The sequence below is a fragment of the Felis catus genome, chromosome D1, assembly GCF_018350175.1.
Source record: "Felis catus isolate Fca126 chromosome D1, F.catus_Fca126_mat1.0, whole genome shotgun sequence".
In the NCBI taxonomy this organism is placed as follows: Eukaryota; Metazoa; Chordata; class Mammalia; order Carnivora; family Felidae; genus Felis; species Felis catus.
Window position 1 is genome coordinate 99,499,156 of NC_058377.1, and position 27,842 is coordinate 99,526,997.

General features: G+C 43.1%; 1 protein-coding gene across 2 annotated transcripts; it reads right to left on the reverse strand.

The window, feature by feature from the left end:
• Positions 1 to 3,104: 3,104 nt before the first annotated feature.
• On the reverse strand, positions 3,105 to 23,942 carry MTCH2 (mitochondrial carrier 2). 2 transcript variants are annotated; one of them, XM_003993251.5, is made up of 13 exons: positions 23,809 to 23,942; positions 21,387 to 21,471; positions 21,122 to 21,228; positions 15,658 to 15,684; positions 15,197 to 15,259; positions 13,045 to 13,102; positions 12,720 to 12,771; positions 12,116 to 12,175; positions 9,654 to 9,747; positions 8,559 to 8,606; positions 7,831 to 7,898; positions 6,469 to 6,544; positions 3,105 to 4,645 (listed from the first exon to the last, which is right to left on the reverse strand). In XM_003993251.5, the coding sequence occupies exons 1-13, from the start codon at positions 23,893 to 23,895 to the stop codon at positions 4,559 to 4,561; spliced, it is 912 nt and encodes a 303-aa protein (XP_003993300.1). In that variant the 5' UTR covers positions 23,896 to 23,942; the 3' UTR covers positions 3,105 to 4,558. The 2 variants fall into 2 exon arrangements, with proteins under 2 accessions (XP_003993300.1, XP_006937361.1); XM_006937299.4 differs by lacking the exon at positions 15,658 to 15,684.
• Between the last annotated feature and the right edge of the window lie 3,900 nt (positions 23,943 to 27,842).

A 27,842-nucleotide genomic window follows, 5' to 3' on the forward strand; every position in this document is an offset into this window, starting at 1 on the left:
CCCCCCGACAGGCTGTGAACGTGGCCTCCCGTGGATCCCACGGGGCTTGGTTTCAGCTTCTGCTGGCACACAGGCTGCTCTGTGCAAGCCACACGGCGGGCGTGGAGATTCGGGGAGGGCCCTTGCAGCACACCAGGCTCTGCTGCTCCACACATGGTTCCGTTTAATCCTCCCAACATTCCTAGCTTTTATGTCCTTGTCATACTGCACCCCTCCCTCACTGCCCAGCAAGTGCCATGGGACGGGATTTGTCACACGCCTTCGGTTCCCCGCTGCCCCCAGCAGAGGACCGACTACGTGCGGGCTGTGCACTTGGTAACTGAGCACTGCACTTGCAGACTCTAAACGTGGGCCTCCTGGGGGAGGAAAGGCATGAGATGGAGCTTTCCAGTAGGAGGTGAGCAGTCTGAAGAGAGGCGCGGCTCTGTTCTTTCCATTTTCACCCTCCTTATTCGTTTTCAGCCAAAGCACATTCTCTCCAGTCTTTTGACGCCAGGAGGGCAGGGCCGCAGACTGGATAGGAAGCAAGTAGGTACAATTCTCTCTTGTCCTTATCTAACCTCTGGCTCCTTCTGCTGCTCTGGAAACAAACCGCAGTACCTAATAGGTTTTCCATGAAAATGTAGCATTACTGGAAGAGTCCGTTCTGGCTGCCTTAGCAAGACAGGAGCTGGTGCTGGAGACTTTCTCACCCGTTGCCATGCTGCAGGCTTTCAGAGGGACAAGGTTCGTTCCATCATCCACTGTCCCTCTCAGGAAGGTGGGGCGTCTTGACCAGCACCCCCGGTTCACATTTCTCTCCCTCTTTTCCTTGCTGCTCTCTAAGCTGTCTGCTCTCCCACCGCATTTAGGTGTAAGGCACTGATCTGCATCTATTTGAAAACATCCTTTTTCAGGGTTGCAGTGAGGTGGTTCCAGAACAGTTGTGGTTTTAATGCAAAATCTGCCTCACTGGACCCAGCCAGGAAGGACAGTCAGGGCCTGGACCTCAGAGGAACCCACTTATGAGACCAACGGAAAATGGGCTTTTCAAGACTCTGGCTCCTGGCCCCACAGTCCCGGCAGACTAGCAGGGCATGTTGGGGAGGCTTCACACATGCATTGCTAGGGGCCCTCCTCCAGACATCGTTTTAGGCAGCAAACGTGAGGAAGCTGCTGGATATGCACAAAGGTATTTGGAAGGAAAACACTCAGTTACCTTATAAAATGAATCGCCATTACCATCAAAGATATTTTCCTGGAAAGAAGGTATTTTTTGGTTGGTGACAAAAGAATCTTTCATTCACAGCTTTCCCTCTAGGGCAAAAGCCAGAATGCAAGATTCTGGATCATTCAAGTCTAAAGAGACAGGAAGATGAGAGATCAACAGGGGAAAAAAAAAATTGATGAGAAGCCACATGTGACATCTTTAGGTAAGCTTAAAGGTGATGAAAAACATGTATCTTTGTCTGTATCTAAAACACAAAAAACTCCAAAGACATAAATCACTATGGCACTTAGGGAGGCAGCCTGAATGAACCCATTCAATATGCTGGGATATTCTAGAAGAATCCATCAGAGGAGCTGACACGTAAATCACTTTCCAGAGATGTTATTCTCCAAAGATAGTAGGAGGCCACATACATGGACTGATGGTACTCCTTGGAATGCTGACTGTACGGTAACTCAGCTTTCCATCTACATAAACTTTTGTAACGGTTGGGAAAGTAATGGCGATCATTTCTATTTTTGGTTGTTTCTCATATTTGTCATTCTGCAGAGGCAAGACCTTTCTACACTTCACTCTGTGGGAGGCATGTTCTTTGGTTTTCTCAGCATTTCATAGCCTTCATGAAGCAGAAAACATAGCTTGGACTTAAAGACTCAGATCTGAATCTAACTCAGAATTACCTACGTAATTTTGAGTGAGTTACTAATTTTATTTCAAAATTTTCTTTCTCATTTTATTTCTAAAGCGGGGATACTTATTCTACCAAAGATTCTGAGAATGAAAACTTACATGACAGGCCTGACAGTCACGACTTCCCAATACTCGTTCTCTCTTCTTGCTCCCTTAACCTGCCACAGGACCTCAAACTGACCAACATGCATGCATGTACTGCTAGGTGAAAGGCTAGTTTTTCTATAAAGCCCAGCAAGGCTGATGTTTTAGTGGGCCTGCTTTAAGGGGCTAAAGAGGATTTTTCTTTTTCTTTACATATTTTCAAATCAGAGAGAAGTAATGCCACTGCTCTGTAAGCCTTGAACTTAGAAGTAAGTAACAAATGCAGTTTCCATTTTGTCAGACTAGTCTGTACTGTAATTACAAGCCCTGGGGCAGGGGAGTTTGAAGGCAGACCTCATCTGGTTGGGAGGACTGAGAGACTGAGAGACTTCACAGAGAGATGGCACCGGGATGGAAGCTCACCGTACGGGGAAAATCTCAATGAGGAGAGGGAAAGGAAGGTATTCCTAGAGTAGAAAATTAGAGGCAATGCCGAGGTTATGCTTAGGTATCACTAAGAAGTTGGAATGGAGAGCTACGGTTAGTTTCCTTCACCCTAAGGTTGCTCTTATACTCTGCAGTTTATACAGCCACTCCAAAAGTTGCAGAAAATCCCAGATTCTTTGCTTCAATGACCATCACACCCCCTGGGGGAATATTTCCTGGGAACTTAGCTCAGCACTTGCCAAGCCAAACCACTTGGCCAGTTTCACAGGTGCAGCTTACTAGATGATCTTTATCTAGGTTTGTACTATTTACACGTATGAGTCAGTTCATTATTTCTTGCAGGTGTATCTTAAGAATACCTACACGCATTTAACTAACCCCTGAATAAACTCTATAGATGTTTCATTATGTTAACAGCTTATATAATATTATGGAGGACCACTGGTATAGTACCCTTATTGTAGCTATACCTTGGATGCAGTTAGACTAACTGATGGGACAGCACTTTGAGCAATCCCAGGCTTTCCTAAAATTTTTCACGGCCCAACTTGCATAGGCAAAACCGAAGCCTTGGCGCCCTCTGGTGGCAGACTGGTTCTTAGAGTCCAATAAGCTTCTCGACTAGAAACAGGCAGGTATTATGAGCACAGAAGCCACAGGATAATAAACATGGCACATTTTCCTAGATCATCTTTACTGAAGATTTTTTGGGGAGGGGGGAGTGGGTAATGCAAAAACATTTTCATATTAAAACAAATGCATATAATATTGAATAGAATATAAAATTTACATTACTTCTTGCAACAAAGTAAGAGACATCAAAGACATTTCAAGGTAGGCTACTCATGAACTTCAGGCTGTATTCCTAAACCCTGAGGGAGGGAGGACACCCCTACATGCTCACACTAATATTATGGGCGCTGCTCTTTTGATAGAGAAGTCTGAGGAGCAGCAAATTAAGTGCTTGCTCATTTGGCAACATCCAGTGGATTACTTAAGTAGTGAAACCATATGCTTTCTCATTTTTTAGAGCATTTTAACCTGCTTTAAAAAGGCCTGAGTAAATAGGAGCTTTATGCTTGAGTTGAAATTATTTCCTTCTAAAGTGATTTTTTTCCTCCTATAAATGTTAACATGCTTAACTGAGGGTATGACATGCGAGATGGTCAACATCCTAAGAACCCTGCGGACTTAAGTCTGCATTATCAGATAAGGAGTTATAAGTACACTTTCCAAGGGCATCATTAGGAATGAAAAGTAAACTACTCACCTTCGGCAACAACAAAAAAGAAACAAAATTAAAGACTGAAGAAAATATTATAAGATTATAATCACATAGAAAAATTATATACAATGAAAATAATTTAGGGACTTCGGCAAAGACTTCTAAGAAAGGGGGCTACTGAAAAAAAGGGGGGGCTACCGCTGCTGTATTTGCTTTTCATATTTTATATGATAAGAATTTCTTTGGAGGGGGGAAAGAAGCCATTATGCTTCCTTTCCAAATCTTGTTTGTTCTCTGTAATTTTCCCTTTTTTTGTTGTTGGCAACAATTTATTACTTTGCAATAAGAAACTGAAGGAGTGGATACCCCTGTAGACATTTTCCAAGGTAATTTAGCAATGGTCTTTTTTTTGAAGAATGAGAGGGTGAATCAAATGTGCTTAGAAGCAGATAATGAGAGGCAGATTCTGGTGGACGCTGAGGTTTTAGGGTCTGCTAAAGAAAAGGTATTCATAACCTCCCATATAGTTTACCTTATTAAATTTCTTAAGTTTTATAGAACTATTTCTTTCTTGAGAATGTACTCTACATTTTAAAAGCCTTAAAATTAAGACTCAAGTCACATGACCACCTGCCTATACCTTTAGGAAAATGCGACTTTTGTTTTCTAAGTAAGGAATCTGAGGCACAAACATCCCATTTCAGAATAGTAACTAAGGGAAACTCTCAGTGGTAAATTACGTAGTGCTGGGAAAAAGAACAAAAAAGGCAGACACCAAACACCTCCATTTTCCCAAGATTGATTATTAAAAAAGCGCGCCACACTGTATAGAAATCAATGTTCTCTCCCATAATTCTGTGCATCTGGGACTATAGAAATGTCACTGTCCCTGCCCCACATCTTCAAATTAACATTCTCAGGTCACAACAATAAGTCTTCCCAAAGGGGACCTTCCGGAAAAACAAGCTATTTCCTCGGCTCATATTTCCCTGGAAAAAAAAAATAAAATAAAAACAAATAAAGTCTAGTGTGAACATGAGGTCAGCCAGTCCAAATAAGCAGAGAGATCCAACTGGACATGTTTCTGGAGACGTGACTAAAATGGCCAGGAAAGACTGGGCTATCACTGTATAGAGCAGCAACGTGCACTCTGACTCAAGCCGAGCTTTCGTGGAACTAACTTACAGTTTTGCCATGCGGGTAAGGCAAGAATTTCTGACTTATTTCGACAGAATTCCCAGTTTGGATTCTGGCTCTGCCACTTGCCGGCTGGGTTATCAAATGAGTCAGTACATATAAAGTGTGGAGACAGTCCTACCACTCGCCAAGTGCTAGATTTTATTTACTTTTTAATGGAATGGTCAGGTCTCTATGAAGTACTACTAAAATGTTACAATTAAAGTAAAAACCTTAGGAGCTTAAGTGACTAGACTCAAGTTAGACTGGCTGCACACAGATCCCGCTCTCACAAATACAGACTCTATAACCTTGGGTTATATAATTAGTGTTATTTAATGATTCAAAGTCCCAGTTTCTTCAGATGGGAAGTGGGATGATAAAGAATGGTACCTATGTATCCTCCTCATATGGTTATTTTGAGAGTTGCACGAGCTGATACAGGCTGTCAGCACGATGCCTGATATATAGCAAATACCCCATCAAGATTGCTGCTCTTGTCCTAAGCACTTATGGGACTGACTGCTCCCTCGACAAGGTGTCTGATACCCTAATACATTTTCTATCTGCTTTCTTCCGACAGCAGGGGGTTAGTTAGAAAGCAGGGAAAGAAAGGCCATCTTTCCTTTAAATGGGGACCACGATAAGAGACTGCCCAATAGAGAGTGTAAGACTCAGAACGGAACCCAGAACGTTCATGTTAGGTGTGTATGGCAATCGTTCGTGTTCTAGCCTGGATTCACACAGGGCTTGCTGGGCTTGCACACTGGGCAAAAAGGCAGCTACAGTAGCACTTAAGCCTTTTTCATTCATAGTTTAGGCTGAGCTCTGTGAACAAAGGCCTTTCTGACACGCATTACAAGTGACATAACAAAATGCAACAAAGAGCTTCCTCATACGCTATCTTCTACAATCCTCTAAAAAGTGCTTCCCGCTTAAAAACAGCTTTAAACTGATGGCCATTAGAAGTGATCCCGTGTTACATTCAGCACACAGCCACCCATTTTGGTTCCTAATAAAGCTTTGGCCAGACTGATTGAGATCTGTGGTTGCAGATGACACACCTCACAATAACAAACCCAGAAACTGGAGTCTGGACAAAATCATTCTCTAAAAACACTCCAGAAGTAAGAGGCCAGCTCCATCAACATCACTGTGACAAATAATGTCGTAAAACAAACAGCTTCTTGTTTCTCAGTTTCCTCTCTACTGTAGGAAAACACCCGAATATATAAGGAGATTGTGGGAAGTTACAAGAAAAAAGATGAGGTTGGAAAAAAATAACTTGAAATCGAGGCCATCATTTTACCCACCAGGATAACTGTCTACCTGGACCCTACTTGTAATTTGAATGTGATCGCTCAAATGGCTTCCAAGTCACATCCAGAGATTCTCAATTCCTCATTACCCCTCCCGATGACTTCTCAGCAGCACATTTTTTGACTATGCTGGGGCGATACATGGAACACTGGAAAGGGTGCATTAATTGGTAGTTAAAGGGTAAGCTACAAAAATTAACCTGGGATTCCAGAGACGTTATTTAAGAAAACAAACAAAAACAAAATAAAAGAAAATAGAGAGGAGGGGTGATGAGGAAGGGAGGGAGGAATGGAAGGAGAGAGAAAGACACTAGTACCTCCTTCTGCAGCATGCACCAGCAATCTATCCAGGAAGTATATATTGGGGAGTAGGGAGGGCATCCACCAGCAAGCCTGAAACAGGGGGAAAAAAAAAAAAAAAGATTAGCTATTCAAATTAACATTTACAAAGCGTTGTCTCAAGAGTTCAATAAATCTTTGTCAAAATACTCTCTTACCTAGAAAGTTCCCCAAGAGACAATTTTAGCTCTAATGAAACAAATATTCAGAAAGGGAAAAAAGAGCAAGCATCCCAAAAGGATTTTCCTCCCTCATTTTTAGGTTTTGAAACAGCAAGGAAACAGAAACGTCAACCAATTAGGCATTTTCTAAAACATCTGGATTTTCAATTTGTGAACAAATATAATTTCTAGAACACAGCAATTATAAGCAGGGAAAGGAGATTTAAAAGCTAAGTGATGTTCAACAGAGCCTAAACATGGCAATGAATCTAAACAGTGGTGACTACATACTTTACTCAGATATAACCCGTAATCTCTTCCTCCCTAAAAATCTGTCAGGGACAGTAATACCCTCAACTCATTCTTTTACTACGCTCTGGGTTAAGATGTGGCAGGTGCCCTACTGGGCACAAAACAACCAGAATGTGACACGACAGGAAGTATGATAACTATGCTCGAATCTCCACACAGCTATCTATTTGATACCTTGTTTGAAAACAGTGACACGTCTAACGGCATATGGCGCCAGGCACTGCACTGGAACTGTCCTGACTTAAAGAAAGAGGCAAAACTCCTGCCCAATGTGGTCACTAATCGGCGTCCAGAAGCTGGAAATCGGTGGTGTCCACCACCGTACCCCCATCCATCCTTCTCAACCAACACAGTGAAAGGTTAAAAAACTTCCCATGAAAAAAAAGAAAGAAACTTTCTATGGACCAAATCTCCTACTTTTCTTTCTTTAAAACTTCCTTTTTCCATGGAGTCCCTAGGAAAGAAACTTACTTTCTCCATGAAGCCCCTACAAGCTGCCACTCAACCCCTGACATATCCTTTGTAAGTTTCATTAAAAGGAAGATAAAGACTTCAAATAAAGGAAAGATATAGAAATAGAGTCATTTGATCACAATCCCACCTTTTCAGAAGAGGACCTAAACTACAGGGAAGGGAATATTATCTGTAAGTACTTAAGAGATATTCTAACAGAGGATATGAGACGGCTGCTTATAATAAAACATACATTGATGCCACCGCTGGTACATGGGGCATACAGAGAAAAGATTTAGGAAATCTAGTAACGGCATCAACTGTACTCTTCCTCCCCAAATTTCTCCCTGGACTGCTCTGCCGGGCAGGCATACAGGCAGCCAACTACTAGAATAAGAAATGCAGGGCACTTACCCACAGTTGTTGACAGCCATAAGATTAGAGACAAGCACAAAGGGATAGGTCAACATACTGGCAAAAAACTGTGAAGTGGTAAAAAGACAGCTAAGTTATTAGGTCATTCTGAATCTTTATTCTCTTCCTTCCTCTCCCTTAAAGCCCTAGCGCCACTGTGGGCAACACTCCACCACTAGCTTTGCTTTCTCAGTAGCTCACATTTTTGAGCCTGGAGATGCTTCCTCCTCTTAACATACTGATACATCCAACACTTTAACAAAAGGCCAGAAGGCATCTCATACCGTGACAGAGTCCTCCTTCAAATAAAACTGAATTACATTATTTAAGAGAAAAAGTAAATGCAATCAAATACAATGAAGCATTTCAAAACATCCCTGAAGAAAGTAAGAAAACATGAGGTCCTTCCAAAAATGATGGAAGTTACTTCAGAAGTCAACTACTGGAAAACTCCACAGACTCAAGAGGGTGAAGTTGTCTGGTACAGGATCCGTGGGGTGCCGCGAGCAGCAGGCCTGAGACTTGGGGGCACGGTGGCATAGACCAAACCATGTGGGCTTGTTAATGCCGCTCCTGTGACAAGGGGACCCTGGGTCATTCTCACCTCTGAGAAACATTAATGAACTTGAGAGACATTCCTGTGAGACATCTGTGATGACACGACCCAGATGAAATTGAAAAGGAAATAAAACACAACTAGAAGGTTAAGGGGGTTTTAAAAAACTCACTCCTGTGACAGCTTGGGAATAACTCTTCATTTCACTCATGGTGGAAACCTAAAACAGGAATAAAGCCTTTTCAGAATAAGAAAATTAAGATGATGCTAACAGCTAATTGTCCCCACTCATATCAATATATTCGATCTCTAAATTTTTAGTTTCTTTGACAGCCTAAAAATTAATTTTGAGATGAAAACATAAAATACTGATTGTGACCATAAAAAGGCAGTGGAGTAAATCATCAACTTGATTCAACATTAAGAGACAAATTTGCATTAGACTACGATGGCTTAGGAACAAATGTGATAGACCCAGGATTTAAAAAAAAAAAGAAAAAAAAAGTAACCTTTTCTGATGTCCTAGAAATCCAATCCCTGGAAACTACATTTGTGGTACACCTGAGGGACAAGTCACTACCTCTACATACACCCAGCTGTGCACCAGATGCTGCAGAGACAAGTCTCCGTACTCTAGAAGTGGACAGCGTGGATTCAGTCGTCCCTCTGTGTGTGTTCTATTTCCCACTATGCTATGGGGCTGCCTGTGCACGAAGAGGCCCGCAGCTTCCAGGAAAGGCTAATTTTCAAAACTTCCCAGGCTGAGGTTTCTAAAAAGCCCAAACCAGGAGTCCCATTAACACTTCAGATTAGATGAAACACCATTAATATGCTATAAAACTGTCCTGCTTTGCACTGCCCTCCAAAATTATGTACCAATACAGATGTGATCTCCTTGCAGCACAGAGACAGGGCTAGATTTCTTAGGCTGACTCAGCCATACCCTAAGGACTTTTTAGGTGCATCTTTTCATGGTAAATAGCATAGGTCATTCCATCAGCCTTTGAAAAGTTGACTGATAATGTTTAGCTATATAATGATGAGTCTGGCACATAATAAAGTGCCACCTTACTTTATCTTTTTTTTTTTTTTTTTTTTTTTAAGCAGGCTCCATGCCAAATGTGAGGCTTGAACTCAAAACCCCAAGTCACATGCTGTACAGACTAAGCCAGCCAGGTGACCCACCACCTTACTTTAAAGCTACCCAAGCTGCCCAGTGAAAACAATAAAGTCAGCACCAGCACATCTCATCAAGATCACAACCTACCCCACTGTCCAGTGCATAGGTATTGACGAGGTAGGCCAGTGAGTTACAGAGCCACAAAGAAATGATGTCACCTAGGAGGCGAGGAATAAGACCCCTACATGAAAAACAATAAAAATAAGAGCCAAAAAATGTGATCAGTAAAAAGATAATCCACTCAATACAAACACTTCTCAAAGACAGATTTTAAAGTCTTCTAGAGAACTGAAAAGACACTGACCGCCAGAATCTAGTCCTAACTAGTTCATTCTACGTAATGTAACTATACTAGAGGCTAATCTCTAATGACTTTCCCATTTTCCCTTTTTTTTTTTTTTTAAAGGAGGCTCTACGCTGGGCATGGAGCCCAACACAGGGCTTGAACTCATGACCCTGAGATCAAGACCTGAGCTGAGATCAAGACTGAGACACTTAATGGATTGAGCCACCCAAGCAACCCAATTTCCATTTTTCAAATGCAGACCAGCTATATATCCTGGAGCTCTGGCCAATGGTTCATCTTACTATCAATAACTATAAGCAAGAGGGGACAAAAATGTGCCTGCTTCAGAGAAGAGACTTAAATATAGTTTTGGCTTGGGAATGCAAGCTGCTGCAGCCACTCTGGAAAACAGTATGGAGGTTCCTCAAGAAACTAAAAATAGAACTACCCTACGACCCAGCAATTGCACTACTAGGTATTTATCCAAAGAATACAGGTGTGCTGTTTTGAAGGGACACACGCACCCTAATGTTTATAGCAGCACTAACAACAATAGCCAAAGTATGGAAAGAGCCCAAATGTCCATCGATGGATGAATGGATAGAGAAGATGTGGGATATATATACAATGGAGTATCACTCGGCAATCAAAAAGAATGAAATCTTGCCATTTGCAACTACGTGGATGGAACTGGAGGGTATTACGCTAAGTGAAATTAGTCAGTCAGAGAAAGACAAAAATCATATGACTTCACTCATATGAGGACTTTAAGAGACAAAACAGATGAACAGAAGGGAAGGGAAACAAAAATAATATAAAAACAGGGAGGGGGACAAAACAGAAGAGACTCATAAATATGGAGAACAAACTGAGGGTTACTGGAGGGGTTGTGGGAGGGGGCACTAAAGAATCTACTCCTGAAATCATTGGAGCACTATATGCTAACTAATTTGGATATAATTAAAAAAAAAAAAAAAAAAAGAATGTATGGGCGCCTGGGTGGCTCAGTCGGTTAAACATCTGACTTCAGCTCAGGTCACGATCTTGTGGTCCATGAGTTTGAGCCCTGCGTCGGGCTCTGTGCTGACAGTTCAGAGCCTGGAGACTGCTTCAGATTCTGTGTCTCCCTCTCCCTCTGACCCTCCCCCTTCATGCTCTGTCTCTCTCTGTCTCAAAAATAAATAAACGTTAAAAAAAAATAATAAAAAAGAATGCATAATAAGTGATTAGGAATAAAAAACATGTAAATCATAATAAATGAATAATAATTTTAAAAATACATATAATTTTGGCTAAGGTATTTGATACTTAAATTTGACAGGGCCAAAAATGGCTACAAAATCACAAAACAAAACAAGAATGGCCCAGAGATAGATGAGGGATATCAAAAAACACATTCCCAGGGCCTGGGTGACCTAGGTGAGGCAGTATGCAATTGCGGGATGAACATTACCCCACAGACTGAAGACCGGGGTTCAAATGCCACTTCCACTACCTATCAGCTACGTGACCGGCAGCAAATGAAATTCCCAGAGCATCAACTTTTTTTCACCTCTATAATGAAGATAATAGTAACTACCCTGCCTATCTCCCAGGCGATTTGTTTGGTTTTACTTTTTTTTTTTTTCTTTCAAGTAGGCTCCGTGCCCAACGTGGGGCTTGGAACTCACAACCTTGAACTCAAGAGTCGTGTGCTCCACCACCTGAGGCAGTCAGGCGCCCCTCTCCCAGACTAGGACGCTCAAATAAAATCAGTGACATGGAAACCCTCTGAAAATGAAAAAGGACCATTTACAGTTTCTGTTGTTAACAGAAGAATGACAGTAGTAGTCTAAGTTCTTCTAAAGGAAATTCAAGGGAACGGATATAGCCTTGCAAAAACATGTTACTCACAGGATAAGGAAGATACATGTTAGGTAATTCTCCCATTTTTCAAAAATTAAGTTTCCCTAGTTTATCAACTGTACATCACTAGGAACTTATTATAAAGGTAGAAACTTGGAATAAATTTATTTGTTAAAACAAAATGAAAAAATCCCCCAAACAAAAAACAAAACCCTCTAATTTCCAGTGTTTTAGATGTCTGGAAGTAAAAGTTTGGGATCTTTACAAGAGAATTTAAGTCAGAGGGACCTTAATAGAGTTTAACATGAAGTAAACCCAGAGAGTACATTTTCTCCAGGGATTAAACAGTCATGTCCTTATTTTCATTAAAGCTTTCCACTCCCACAAATAATCACACACAAATCAACAATTTACTCACGCAAAAAATCCTAGGATGCCTTCTTCACGATAGATGGTTACTATGGAGTCATAAAGTCCACTAACGTACAGAAGATGGAAAGGCAAAAATACATGAAGATTATTTTGAAGCTACTAAGGAAAACGTTCAATTATCACTTTTGACAAGGTCAAATTTATATCCCACCCCCTTTTCTGCCACCCTCACTCTGTAACGACAGTTGAATTTGGGACAGGTGTGGAGATATTACTACCTAGTTACACAGAGTCAGGGTGAATTTTGGCTTTAGTGTCTCTGCAACTTACTCTGAGATCTTGGGTAGCTTCTTAAACGTGCCCAGGCCATTTTCTTCTATTTTCCCTTTTCTGCGTGTGTGCATATCAAATGATATTATCAACTTGATCAAAATGATATATCTAAGGCACCATAAAAATGGAAAGCACTTTTGACAGCTCAGAGCCTGGAGCCTGCAGCCTGCTTTGGATTCTGTGTCTCCCTCTCTCTCTGTTCCTCCCCTGCTCGCACTTTGTCTCTCTCTCTCTCAAAAATAAATAAAGATTAAAAAAAAAAAAATGTAAAGCACTTCAACTGATCTCCTTGAATCCTTGGAAATAAAAACACTTACCAGTACTTGGATTCTCTGCCGATGAACTGTACCATAGATCTCAGAGTGATCACTGCAGAACACAGAGAAAAGATTTTTAAAACTACGTCGACATAAATTTTGATAGCCCTGAAAAAGAAAAAAAGTTTTTTCCACCTAAAGACACTTTGCTCTCTGGGTAAACTGGATAAGTGCCAGAGCAAGTAAGCAAACAAAAACAAAAAACACACACGCAAGGCACTTAAGTGAACTCCCACATCAATCTGTCTAAGCAGTTGGAGAGGAGAGATCATGCTCTAAAAAGTAAGGTCACAAATCAGATTTCAGTTACCAAGTGCAAACATACCGTGGAAGGGATGTGTGATGAGGGTAGCAGCAGAACGAGCCATCATCTCTCGAGTTGTCTAGAAACAATCAACACACACTTCTGAGATCTAAATAAATGACATTCAAATTCCTGTGAGAAGTAATGTGGGCGACAGGGCCCTCCTGCCCTGAACGTGATACTGTAACACACTGTCATCATCTCAGACCGCTCAGTCGTGGATTTCAACGTTCTGTTGGGGTTACTTCTCAAAACTGATGTGCAAAGCAGATTTCGGTTATCTTCTCGATTTTACAGATTGGGGGACAAAAAAAAGGCAAAAAGACAGGGAGGGTCACTAGCAAATGGTAACCAGGCTGGAAGAAAACTGTGAGGCCTGTGTTTTAGATTTTGAAGTCACCTTCTCACTGTGAGTGATTTCACACTCTGATATCTACATTATTCAAATGTCAGGCTCTAGTTAATCTGTACCAACACAACAACTCTGATTTGTTTTTCCACCACAACCATGTAACTGTAATATCTCAGAAATGCTATTTATCCTAGTTTATCTTTCTTGTCCAGGACTCTGCAAAGAAGTAGCAAAGAAAATTAAATTACAATACTTGGAGGTAGGTTGTAAATACACCAGGTCATTCGTTTATGCATTTAAACATTATCTTCAGTTATTTAGTTAAGACAGCCCTCATGGTATGGTAGTCCTGAGAAGAGCCTGTGGGACAGGATGGGCCAACTGAAGTTAAGAAAATACAAAATGTATATTAATACATGTTCCTCTATTTTTTAATAAAAGTAGAAACTTTATGGAAACAAAGTTGATTCATCTGATAGCTACACTTGTAGTAAGATTTGCTTTGGAATATATATTTTATTTATTATTTAAAACTAATTTCTTCCATTTATTTGAAAGAGAGAGATCATGTTCATGTGGGAGTAGAGGAGAGGCAGAGGGAGGGAGAGTGGGGGGGTGGTGAGAGGGGTGGAAAGGGAGAGAGGGAGAGGGAGAGAGACAGAGAGAGAGGGAGGGAGAGAATGAATCCCAAGCAGGCTTCATGCTCAGCACAGAGCCTGACATGGGGCTCAATCCCTGGGATCCCTGGGATCATGATCTGAGCTGAAATCAAGAGATGGAAGTTCAACTGACAGAGCCACCCAGGTGCCCCTGGAATATATATTTTAGAAAGCAGCATTTGGGGCACCTGGGTGGCTCAGTCAGTTAAGCGTCTGACTTCAGCTCAGGTCATGATCTCGCGGTTCGTGGGTTTGAGTCCCACGTTGGGCTCTGTGCTGACAGCTCAGAGCCTGGAGCCTGCTTTAGATTCTGTGTCTCCCTCTCTATCTGCCCCTCCTCTGCTCTTGCTCTGTCTCTCAAAAATAAATAAACATTAAAAAAAATTTTTTTTAAAAAGAAAGCAGCATTTACGAGAAAATTGCAACCTCACTAAAAACAATTAGACAATGTGAAGACTAAGAAATCAAAGAGTACTTTTGAAAGCCATAAATATTAAGTCAGGTATGAAACAAACTCCTAAGGTAGGAGATGGGAAGAGGAAAATGGGTGTGAGGAACAATCCCCTAAGTCAGAATAACATTGTAAAAACTTTTACGGATAGAGGGGCATCTGGGTGGCTCAGTCCATTGAGGACTTTGGCTCAGGTCATGATCTCATGGCTTGTGAGTTTAAGCCCCACATCAGGCTCTGTGCTGACAGCTCAGAGCCTGGAGCCTGCTTCAGATTCTGTCTCTGTCTCTCTCTCTGCCTCCCCCCACCCCCGCCCCCGTTCACACTCTCTCTCAAATGTAAATAAACATTAAAAAAAAAAAATGCTTTTCCAGAGAGATGGATAATATCCAATTCACAAAGGACCTGGCCACTAATTTAACACTGTGCCAGATGTTTACAACTCCATTAGAAAAATTTCAGGGAAAACCTCTTCAATTTTAAAGATGAGATGACCACAAAATTAGTTTCCTTCAAATGCATGCAATCCAAATAGCTTTTTTTTTTTTCTTTTTTATGATATCTATATAGAAAAGCCCAATTAAATTGAAGGTCTGATTTCATTTGGAACAAACGCTGAACACACAGGCCTGATGATCCTAATTCCACAAAATGCCACACTGCATACACTGTGATTTTGGGAAATAGCACAGGACATAATTTGTCTCTTACCTCTTTGATAACTTGGTCGAAGGAAGGTGTGACTTCTTTTTGTACATTCCCAGGGCCTAAATCCTGGAAATCAATATGAAAGACAGATATCTTGAAGGTTTTTTTTCTTTCTTTCTTTCTTTCTTTCTTTCTTTCTTTCTTTCTTTCTTTCTTTCTTTCTCTCTGTTTCTAATTTTTTTAAAGATTTTTTTTTTTTTAAGTAGTCTCTACATACCACACGGGGCTTGAACCTACAGCCCCAAGGTTAAGAGTTACATGTTCCACCAAATGAGCCAGCTAGGTGCCCCTATCTTGATGGTTTTAAATAAAACTGTTCCAACACCTGGTCACTCTGTACACCAACACTCACTGAGATAAAAGGAAAACTGACTGCTTGTCCCTTCTCCTAAAGAGGACCAAAGAGCAATAATAATCTGCAAGGGAAATGGGCCACCCATGCATACAAATAGGCTCTGACATACCTCAACCTTGTCACATTCCTGGTAATGCTACAAAGGAAAAGAAAAGAAAGGATGATTAGGGCTGTCATAGTGTCATTGAGAGAGGACATAAAATGAAAGTAAAACAGTTTTTGGGTTTTTTTTTTGTTGTTGAATATCTCCAATAATTCCTATTTCTATTATCAGTTGGAAGTAAGTGTCTCTAAGATATCTTATTACTAAGTTTAACATATTGGCCAGCTAGAGGAACAGGCAAATGCCTGAAAACTCTCATCTAAGAGAAGAAAAGTGTGCCTGGATGGCTCAGTCAGTTAATCATCTGACTCTTAATCTCAGCTCAGGTCTTGATCTCAGGGTTGTGAGTTCAAGCGTCAGTGTGGGGCCTACTCAAAAAAAAATTTTTTTTAAATAAATAAGTAAGTAAGTAAATAAATAAATAAATAAATAGATAAATGAAACAGGACAACAAACCAAAACAGAAACCCAAGGGCATTATTTACTAAACATACACATTTAGCAGAAATAAACTGGTATAAACATACCCTAGGCCTAAGGTTATGGAAAAAGCCTCATGGCTTTTTCATGAAAAAGCAGAACCAATACCAAACAACCCAATTAAAAAATGGGCAGAGAATATGAATATACATTGTTCCACACAAGATATACAGATGGCCAACAGGCAAATGAAAAGATTCTCAACATCACTCATCAGCAGGGAAATGCAAACCAAAACCACAATGAGATACCACCTCACATCAGTTATATTGGCTGTCAACAAAAAGAAATAACAGGTGTTAGAGATGATGTGGAGAAAAATGACCTGATTCTGTTGGTGGGAACGTCAACTAAGGCAGCCACTGTGGACAACAGTATGGACACTCCTCAAAAAGTTAAGAATAGAACTATCGGGGGTGCCTGGCCGGCTCAGTTGGTAAAGGATGAGACCCTTGATCTCAGGGTTGTGAGTTCAAGCCCCATGTTAGGGATAGAGATTAGTTAATAAAAAAACTTTTTTAAAGAATTACCATATAAATCCAGCTATTTTACTTCTGGATTATCTGAAGAATATGAACACTAAATTGAAAAGATATACGCACCCTGACGTTTATAGCAGCATTATTTACAGTAGCCAAGATATAAAAACCTAAATGGCCATCGATGGATGAATGGATAAGGAAATTGTGGTATATGTACATAATGGAGTATACTGCTCAGCCATAAAAAAGAATGAATCTTGTCATTTGAGACATGGATGGACCTTCAGGGTACTAAGTTAAGTGAAATAAGTCAGAAAGAGAAAGACAAAAACTGCATTTCACTCACATGTGGAATTTAAACAAACAAACCAAACCAATTCATAGACACGAAGAACAGGTTACCACAAGGGAAGGGGGATGGAAGATGAGTGAAATGGGCAAATGGGGTCAAATGTATGGTGATGGATGGTAACCAGACGATCACTCTGTAATGAACACAGATGTCGAATTATAATTTTGTACACCTGAAACATATGTTTTGTACCAATTTTATCTCACTTAAAAAAAAAGAAAGTAGTACCAATATCAAATTAGGGCAAGGCTCTTTTCTTCACTGCACAAAAGAACAGAGAATTGGTGCCAAGTCTGAATAGCTAAAATCGCTTCACTTTTCCTTTTGTATCTGACTGTTTCTAAAACAGGCGAGAGAAGATTTTGTTCTCTTTTAGAGAACTTGAACACTGCCAAGGCTCAGACTAGATTGGAAGAGGAAATATTATTTGTGGGATACTTCAGAAATAGAAGATGGGCTAGGTGAAATAAAAGCAGCAGACAATTGAATCACTAGTTATACCAGATTAAAAAAACAGACAATACTTCCTATTAAAAAAGATTTAAAAGAAAAATCAGAAGAAAGGGAGTAAATGTTAAGATTAAGCAATATGATGTTTTCGGGTCAAATTCCAAGTCTTTAGTTAAGAGTAATTCTAATGGTTTCAGGCGTATTTTAAAATTCTCACTCATGGGGCACCTGGGTGGCTCAGTCGGTTAAGCGTCTGACTTCGGCTCAGGTCATGATCTCACGGTTCGTGGGTTCAAGCCCCGCATTGGGCTCTGTGCTGACAGCTCAGAGCCTGGAGCCTGTTTCAGATTCTGTGTCTCCCTCTCTCTCTCTGCCCCTCCCCTGTTCACACTCTGTCTCTGTCTCAAAAATAAATAAACATTAAAAAAAAAAATTTAAAAAATAAATAAATAAAATAAAATTCTCACTCATTTCTAGGGGCGCCTGGGTGGCTCAGTCAGTTATGTGTCCAACTTCGGCTCAGGTCATGATCTCACGGTTTGAGTTCAAGCCCTGCGTCCGGCTCTCTGCTGTCAGGGAAGAGCCCACTTGGGATTCTCTGTCCCCTTCTCTCTGCCCTTCCTCTGCTCTTTCTCAAAAATAAAGAAACTTAAAATAAAAATTTCCTCCTGTCCTTTCTATACTATTCTGAACAGAATTTAATTTCATTCTGGTTCAAATATACAGAACTCTTTCTTATAAAAGGCTAACAGTTTCACCAACCCTGAACTGGTCTCTCTTTCCGATTGTATGGAGCTGCTTTTGATACTAAGTGTAGTACCAATCCCCTGTTATATTTCATTTGGCTACATGTGAAACATATATTCAGGGTACCTGATTACCGGGAGTTTATTACTTTCTGGAACATACAGGACCTTGTTCTCAAGTAGTACTTTCACTTTTGCTCTAAGTCTACACATGAAGCCCACTAGAGGACAGCTGTCTTTCCATATGTAAATCTCACTCGGGTAAGGGCAATACTTTCACTGAGCCCGGGGAGGGTGTGGCTGGGAATGAAACACTAGTAATCAATCCACCAAAAACACCTGCCCATTAGGACTCCATTACTCTCACCCACGGGCTACCCACACTTTTCCACATTCAGCCCACAGGCATGACAACAAGAATAAGTATAAGGTGGAGCACCTGGCTGGCTCAGTGGGTAGACCATATAACTCTTCATCTTGGGGTCATGAGTTCAAGCCCCACAATGGGAGTGGAGCTTACTTAAAAACATGACTAAAGAATAAGTGTAAAGAATAATAAAGTGGCTAAAGGGTGAAACAGCTTCCATGTGAGGAATCTACTGAAAACCTTTCCAACTCAAAAATCAATGAAGGGTGAAGAGAATTTAAAATTGAAGCCAATTAGCATTCATACATGAAATTTAAGGAACAAAACAAATGGGGGCACCTGGGTGGCTCAGTTGGTTAAGCATCCGACTTTAGCTCAGGTCATGAACTCATGGTTCACGAGTTCAAGCCCCACACTGGGTTCTGTGCTAACAGCTCAGAGCTTGGAGCCTGCTTCGGATCCTGTGTCTCCCTCTCTCTCTCTCTGCCCCTCCCCTGCTCGTACTGTCTCTCTCTCTCAAAAATAAATAAAACATTAAAAAAAAATGATCATGGGGGAAAAAAAAGAGGCAAACCAGGAAACAGACTCTTCACAGAGAACACACTGATAGATACTAGAGGGGAGGTGGGCGGGGTGGGGGATGGGTGAAATAGGTGATGGGGACTAAGGGGGGGGCACTTGTGATAAGCAGAGGGCGATTTAAGGAAGTGTTGAATCACTACACCGTACACCCAAAACTAATATTACACTGTATGTTAACTAATTGGAATTTAAATAAAAACTTAAAAAAAAAAATGAAATCGAAGCCAATTAGATCATGAAACTAACAAAATCAAGACATGGTCATCAGATGATAAAACATTAGAACTGGGGTAATGTGAAAGCCTACAAAAGTAAATGAAGGATTGTGCCCAGTACTATTTAAATAAGCAGTTAGTGGGGCATCTGGGTGGCTCAGCTGGTTAAGTGTCAGACTTCAGATCTCTGGCTTTCTTAAAATCAAATGCCTCAGATACAGATAGCCAAAGTTCCACCTCTCACCTCTTCCCCTACTTCCCCAAAATTTCTACAGCCCTGCAGTTGACATGGACCTTGGTGGTTAAAAAAAATTTTTTTTAATTTATTTAACATTAACACATTTGCAGAAACAGTGCACAAAATATAAATGATGGAATAAATAATCACACGACAAATATCCACATAGCCATGATCCAGGTCAAGGAAAATCATTTCCATTATCCCCAAATGTCATGCATGGTCCCTTTTCCCTTCCCTCTTCCCACAAATAACCACTATCCTGACTTTTATGTTTATCTTGCTAAGTTTTTTAAGAAAATAAGTTTGTGGGGCACTTGGCTGGCTCAACAGGTAAAGCATGCGACTCCTGATCTCAGGGTTATGAGTTTAAGACCCACATTGGGCACACAGCTTACTTTAAAATATAAATCAATAAAAAAACCTTTTAAACATAAATACATAAAAAATAAGTTTGTAACAGAAAACATTTTACTAGGGGTAATGATAAGAAAAAAATAACTTCAGAAAGAAATATGTATGTTTTAATCAGCCTCCTTCCTCCTTCAAAGAAATCAAATGAGCTGTGCAGGAGATCGAATAATTGCATTCATTTTCTTCTCAGAATGACTGATTCACAGGACGAAGGTTGTGTAGATCAAAGTCAAATGCTTCATTTTATACAAATTCCCCTTGCGTCCCAGGAAAGAATTAAGAATGGGTATTTGGGGGCGCCTGGGTGGCTCGGTCGGTTGAGCGTCCGACTTCGGCTCAGGTCATGATCTCACAGTCTGTGGGTTCAAGCCCCGCATCGGGCTCTGTGCTGACTGCTCGGAGCCTGGAGCCTGTTTCCGATTCTGTGTTTCCCTCTCTCTCTGACCCTCCTCCGTTCATGCTCTGTCTCTCTCTGTCTCAAAAATAAATAAACATTAAAAAAAAAAAAAAAAAAAAAGAATGGGTATTTGGGGGCACCTGCGTGGTTCAGTCGGTTAAGTGTCTGACTCATGACAATGGCTCAGGTCATGATCTCACAGTTTGTGAGATGGATCCCTGCGTTGGCTCGGCTGACAGCTCCGAGCCTGCATGGGATTCATTCTCTCTCTCTCTCTCTCTCTCTCTCTCTCTCTCTCTGTCTCTCCCTCCCTCTCTGTCCCTCCCCCACTTGTGCATACATTCTCTCTTTCTCAAAAATAAATAAATTTTTAAAAAGAAAAAAAAATGGATATTTGAAGAAAATGTTTTCAAGAGGAAGAAAGATCACGGTCATAAATATATCTTTAAAACTGCTCTTGGGGCACCTGGGTGGCTCAGTCAGTTGAGCATCGGACTTCAGCTCAGGTCATGATCTCCTTGTTCTTGAGTTCAAGCCCCACATTGGGCTCACTGCTGTCAGCCTGTCAGCACAGAGCCTGCTTTGGATCCTCTACCCGCCTCTCTCTGTCCCTCCCTCACTTGTGTTCTCCCCCCAAAAGTAAACATTAAAAAAAACAAAAAGCAAAAATAACCCTGCTCTTGGTCAGTAGAACAAACTGCATAAAAGGTAATCTAAATCTTTGGGAAGATGAACTGATGTTCTTACCTGTAAAACTTTACCATGGACCACGGTCCCAAGGACTCCTGAGCACAGTCTTGGAGTTAAGCCTGTGAACAACCCACGCTTCCCGTCAATGCTGGCGATGTGCTGAGCTAAGAACACAAGTCAGAGATTTAAATTCCAGCTGAAAGAAATAGTTACATAGAAATTTCATGTCAACAGGCTTTCTATATCTTTTCTTTCCATACCTCCTGCCTACCTATCATCATCCTCAATGTCCTCCAATTCCAAATAAATCAAAAACACTTACCATAACAAAACAGACCAGGAAGCTGACATACTTGCCGCCCAAAAATATTTCGTCCTATTGTTGGAGGAAGAGGCTCATATCCCACCTTTAAAAACAATAGGATGTATCAATACTAAGCAATATTCCCCAAAATACCTTGGTTGTAAAGTTATAATTTTTAACCTCAGTTAAAATACAGCATACGTTTTCCGAGGCAATGATGAAGTATCATCCTTGTCAGTTTCTTATTCCCTCAACTGGTAACACTAGTTTCAATGAACTCCAAGCTTCCTTTTGTTTGGTTCAAATTCTACAAAGTAAGCCATGTAGCTGAGCTGGACTAGTATCAAATTGAAAACAGAGTAAGGGAACTTTTGTGTTAGGAAAGCTACAGTTTACTGAGGCTCAAAAATATTTTCTAAAGAAAATCTAACGCATTTTAAATAAAGTAATCTCCATGCCCAGTGTGGGGCTTAAACTCACAACTGGGAGATCAAGAGTTGCATGCTATACCAACTAAGCCGGCTACGCTCTCCAAACACATTTTTTATATTTGGACAAAACAGAAGACTAAGCCAGTATCCACTATAGATTTGGCTATCAAGATGAAACACTCAAAAGGTAAATGCAGATACGGTTGGATAAGTCATGTGGGAAATGATTATAAGCTAAATCCATGTTAAACAAGCTGATTGTCATTAATAATCTAATGACGACCATTTTAGAGTTAATGATTATCATTTTATTTCTACAATATATTCAGCATTCTTAGTGCTAAAGAGAAAGTTGAGAGAACGAATGCCATAGGACTTGGTTTTGACTCGTTATTGCCGTGATTCTTAACCTGTTCAATTAACTCCTGACTGAGCTCCCTCAAAGTGCTACCATACAACTATTTTTAAAACTGAGTATTCGGGGGGCACCTGGGTGGCTCAGTCAGTTAAGCATCTGACTTTGGCTCAGGTCATGATCTCGTGGTTCACGGGTTCCAGCCTCGCATCAGACTCTATGCTGACGGTGCGGAGTCTGCTTGGGATTCTCTCCCTCTCTCTCTCTCTCTCTCTCTCCCTCTCTCTCCCTGCTCCTCTCCCACTGTCTCTCAAAATAAATAAATAAACTAAAAAAAAAAAAAAAAAAGCTGAGTATTTGGAAATTTCACCAAAACCCTTAAAGACACTTGGCAACACACAGAAGTTAAGTAATCAGGGCTGAGGATATTAAAATTTTTGAGACAAGAGCTCTAGACGTCACTAAAAAAACACTGTCTCCTGAAGAAGTACTGAGCTCATAGCAGATTTACTGCAAAATGTCATCTCAAGACACTATTTAGCTACAAATGTGCCAATTCTGTTTTAGATGTCATAGCACATTTCAATCAAAGTCTTTGTTCTTAGTTAAAATAATTTACTTTATAATAGCCTTTTATGTACGGAATCTGAATCCACATGGGTCAGCCAAGCAACACATAATACGGAGTAGTATCAACTCAATAGTAAGAAATGTGGCCCTCCTTAGGGTCTTGCATGTTTGACAGAAAGGTAGATGGCAAGGACAGGGGTTCTAATCACTGCTCCCTTCCTTGGAATAATGCATGACATAATTACGTCAACTCTCAACAAGAGTTTAAAAAAATGAATGACATGCCCATCACAGGGAATTCTAGAAAGGCAACTGAAAACACTAGCAAATAGTGTACCATCAGTTAAAACCTGGGTTACTTGCCTGCGAATGTAAAATGTCACTTAAGGATTATTTCACAGTAGATTAGAAACTAACATATATGCTTCAACTCTTTCATCTGAACTATTCCAAGCTCAGACAGATGTGGTTTCCACTGTCATGAGTCACAAGGGCTGCTCTTGGGAGAGCGCTCAGTGAGCTCAGTGAATCCTCTCACTTCTGAATGAGCTCCTTGTGTTTACCTGGGTATCTGGTGCTAAATCTCAGAAGAGTAACAGTAGCAAAGAAAAAAGGAGAAAAAAAATGCTAATCAAGTGTTGGCTCCCCTTTAATATCAAATTTGTCTTTAATATATTTAATGTCTTGCGTTCGGGCCGGGGGAGGAGGCGAATATTAATTTCAGAGGGGTATGCAGGGAGGGTTGGGAAGCTCTTGGTGGCAACTGGCCAGTATCAACCTCAGGGATGAAAAAACAAAGTTCAGAGGAGCCACCGGGCAGGGCAGGACGGCAGTTGGCTACGGGGAAAGGATCGGGCCTCCCCGCCTTCCCCAGGAAGGAAGCGAGACCTGGGGAAGGCCCATGAGCAGTGGAAGAGGCGCGGGCAGTGGAAGCTGTCCCTGCGGGGAAGGAAGGGGCAGCAGGGAAAAAGCAGCATCTCAGGGGACTGAAGGCCCGGGAAGGCTGGAGCCGATCGCCAAGCGCGGAGGGCAGCGGCGACTAAACAAGGCGCCGGGCGGGGAAAGGGATGGCGACGACTCATACCTGGATGAGCACCTTCACGTACATGAGCGGCTGGGACAGGATGGTGAGGCCGGAGCCCAGGAGCACCTGACTGGCTGCGTCCGCCATGATGGCACCCGCGGACAGACAGACAGACCAAGCCACCAAGCGACCGAGCCGCTCCCGTATCACGTGCCAGGGCCGCCGGCTTCACTGGCCCGCCCGCGGCGCGCGCACACACACGCACGCACCGGCGCGCGCCTCTCCGCCCAGTCCCCGCCCACCGCCCCGCCCGGAGAAACGGCAGGCGCTCGCGAGCCAGCGCAGGGGTCGGGGCGGGGCTTACAGGCCAGGGCCGCATGCGTTTTGTAGTGGGATCCGCGCCCTCCACTAAGAAAGGCAGTTTCTCTTGCGCTTGCGCAGGCTGGGAGCCTCGGAAGGAGAAGAATGGGCGTGGCAGTGGGGCGTCAGTGACCCTGACGGCAAAGGCAAGGTCAGAGGAATAAAAGAATTGGAGAGTTCTCTGTTATGCTTTGCCTGGACAGTTGCACTTTGGGCTGAAAGAGTGGTCCTAGGCTGGCTGACTCCATTTTGTTCTGTGTCCTCCATCTTGAGTGACTATGTCCCTGACATGGCCCCCTTTTCTGGGAAAACCCGCAGAAAGAAATTCCTGCTCACTCGCTAAAACCCCCTCCCCTTGAGTAACTTCCCGCTCACCCGTTCAAACTTCCCATACAAACCACGCCTGGCAACCTGCACAACGGGACTCTGATCCTTCCCCAGCCAATCAGCTAAGGCCACGACCATCACCCCACCAACTACCCCTAGACCCCTATGAACCTTTGTGCTTTTGAAACAAACTCTGTCTCTGGCATCTCACCGCTGCTTCGGTGCAGGTAGGAGATTGAGCTCGAGCTAGCTCAAATGAAGGTTCCTTGCTTTTGCATCGGACTCGGCTCCCTGGTGGTCTTTGGGGATCGTGAATTCTGGGCATAACATTTGGGAGCTCCTCCGGGATCCCCAAGACTCCCGAGGGACCCCCCCCCCCGCCCCCAACCCAGAGAGCCTGACTGGCCACGGTTAGTGTCTGTCCGTTCCCTGTCTCTTCTGTGTGAGCTCATTTCTGAAATTCTGGTAGTGCCTGGCGTGGTCTAAATGGACGCAATGGAGGACCACGGGCCGGGAGTTTCAGAAGACGTTCCAATCCTCCCTTCTGGAGGGATGTGGATTCCCCTCAAAGGTCTGAGACGAGGCGGGTCGCTCCCGCCGGTCGGCGTGAGGCCATTGTCTAGCTTTCAGTTTTGCTTCCACGGAGTTGGAAGACTGTTTCTAGGGGCCCTCTGTCTGTCTGTTTCTGTGTTTCTGTTTTGTTCTGTGGACTTACTAGACGGATGTTATGGGACAGACTCAGACTACTCCTCTAAGTATTATGATTGATCACTTTAAGGATGTCAGCCAAAAAGCTAACAACCTCAGTGTGGAAGTCCAAAAGGGTTGGTGGCAGGTTTTTTGTTCTAGCGAGTGGCCAGCTTTCAATGTCAGATGGCCGCCAGCGGGCACGTTCAACCTCCCTACCGTCCACCGAGTCAGGGGTATCATCTCTCGGCCTAAGACGGGCCATCCTGATCAGCTCCCTTACATTATTACTTGGCAGGACCTTGTAGAAGACCCACCCTCTTGTCTTAAGCCCATCCTAGCCCCACGCCCTCCAGAGCCAAAACCCATTCTTGCTTTGCAGGGGACAGAGAAGAAGGAGAACAAGAAGTCTTACCCAGCCTTCAGCACCCCTCTACCCTGTCCTACGGGGGGGGGGGACTAAAAAAGAATTATTTTTTCCTTCCCCACATAACCCCCTAGGATGCCGGAAGAACACCATCCTCCCCCTCTGGGGGGGCAGACGCCGTTCAGAGAGCGGGAGGCGGAAACGCTCCAGTGGGAAGCCCGCCCTTTACCAGACAAAGGGCTCAGAGGGAGCAGTCTGCCTCCGCCGCTGACTCCACTATTCTGCCCCTGCGAGCCACCGGACCCCCAGACGCAAAGGGGAATCAGCCCTATCACTATTGGCCTTTCACCACTAGTGACCTCTACAATTGGAAAGCTCAGAATCCTAAGTTTTCCGAGAAACCTGCAGGGCTTATTGATTTATTAGACTCTGTTCTTTTTATCTATCAGCCCACGTGGGATGATTGCCAGCAGCTTTTGCAGGTCCTGTTCACGACTGAGGAAACAAAGAATCCTCAATGAGGCCCGAAAACTAGTTTCGGGCGCAGACGGGAATCCCACCACCGACCAGGCTCAGATAGATGTCTCCTTCTCCTTAACTTGGCCCAAGTGGGATTCCAACACGGCAGAAGGTAAGGAGAGGCTCCGGGTCTACCGCCAGACTCTAATGGGGCGGGGGGGGGGGGGGGGTGTCTCCGAATGGCTGCTAGGAAGCCAACCAATTTGGCCAAGGTAGGAAATGTGCAACAGGAAAAAGATGAATCTCCGGCTGCCTTTTTAGAACGGATCATGGAAGCATTCCGTACTTATACTCCCATGGATCCAGAGGCTCCAGAAAGCAAGGCAGCTGTTATCATGGCCTTTGTAAACCAATCGGCCATAGACATTAGAAAAAATTACAGAAAATAGATAGACTAGGAGAAAAAAAGTCTGCAGGACTTACTGGTAGTAGCCAAAAAGGTATATAATAACCGGGAGCCTCCTGAGGATAAGTAGGCTCGCGCCATGGCGGCTGCCAGCAGTAAGCAGACTCGAGACCTGGCCTGAATACTACTAGCTACCACTGCTGACTCCCCCGAGGAACGAGACCTCCATCTCCAGCAGCTGGCGGACGACTCAAGAGGAGGTAAAGGAACCACCAAGGGGGGGAAGCAGAGGCTGCAGAAAGATCAGTGCGCATACTGCAAGGAGATAGGGCATTGGGCCCGAGATTGTCCGAAAAGGCCGGCGGGAAGGGAAGCAAGACTGATTGAGTAAAAGTCTTAGAGCTAGATGAACTGAGTGATTAGTGGAGTCGGGGTTCAGACCCTCTCCCCGAGCCCAGGGTAACTCTTAAAGTGGAGGGGACCCCTGTTGACTTCCTTGTCGACACTGGAGCACAACATTCGGTCCTCCGCACCCCACAAGGAAAACTAGCCAGCAAGAAGTCCTGGGTACAAGGGGCAACTGGTATGAGCCAATATTCATGGACTACCCAAAGAATGGTAGATTTGGGGACAGGTCAGGTATCCCACTCCTTTATGGTAATACCAGAATGCCCCTACCCGCTGTTAGGACGGGACTTACTGACCAAGATTGGAGCTCAGATAACTTTCAGACAAGGGGGGCCTCAGGTCACTGATGGCAAGGGCCACCCCATCCAGGTCCTGACCATGAAAGTAGAGGATGAATACAGCTTCCACCAGGAGGCGCTCCCGAGAGAGGATAATATAGACAGATGGCTACAAGAATTCCCCTCAGTTTGGGCAGAGATGGGGGGGGTGGGGTGGGGGCATAGGACTAGCCACCCACAGGACCCTGGTCCTGGTAGAGCTCAAGCCAGGAGAAGGTCCCGTAAGGATCAAACAATACCCCATGTCTCAGGAGGCCCAGAAGGGGATCCAGCCACACATCCAGCAGAGACTACGAAGCCTAAGGGTACTAGTTCCTTGCCAGTCTGCCTGGGACACCCCCCTACTGCCGGTCAAAAAGCCTCACACAAATGACTGTCAACCGGTACAAGACCTCCGGGAAGTAAATAAGAGGGTCATGGACATACACCCAACTGTTCCCAACCCACGTACTCTCTTGAGCTCCTTGGCACCCTCCAGGGTCTGGTATACTGTACTAGATTTAAAGGATGCCTTCTTCAGTCTGCCGCTGGCACCCCAAAGCCAACCCTTGTTCGCCTTCAAGTGGCATGATCCAGAGGAGGGCTACAGCGGGCAACTCACCTGGACATGGCTGCCTCAGGGGTTCAAAAATTCTCCCACCATCTTCGACGAGGCACTACACGAGGACCTGGGTGAGTACAGAAAGGAGCACCCTGGCCTCACCCTCCTACAGTACGTAGATGACATTCTGATTGCTGCTGA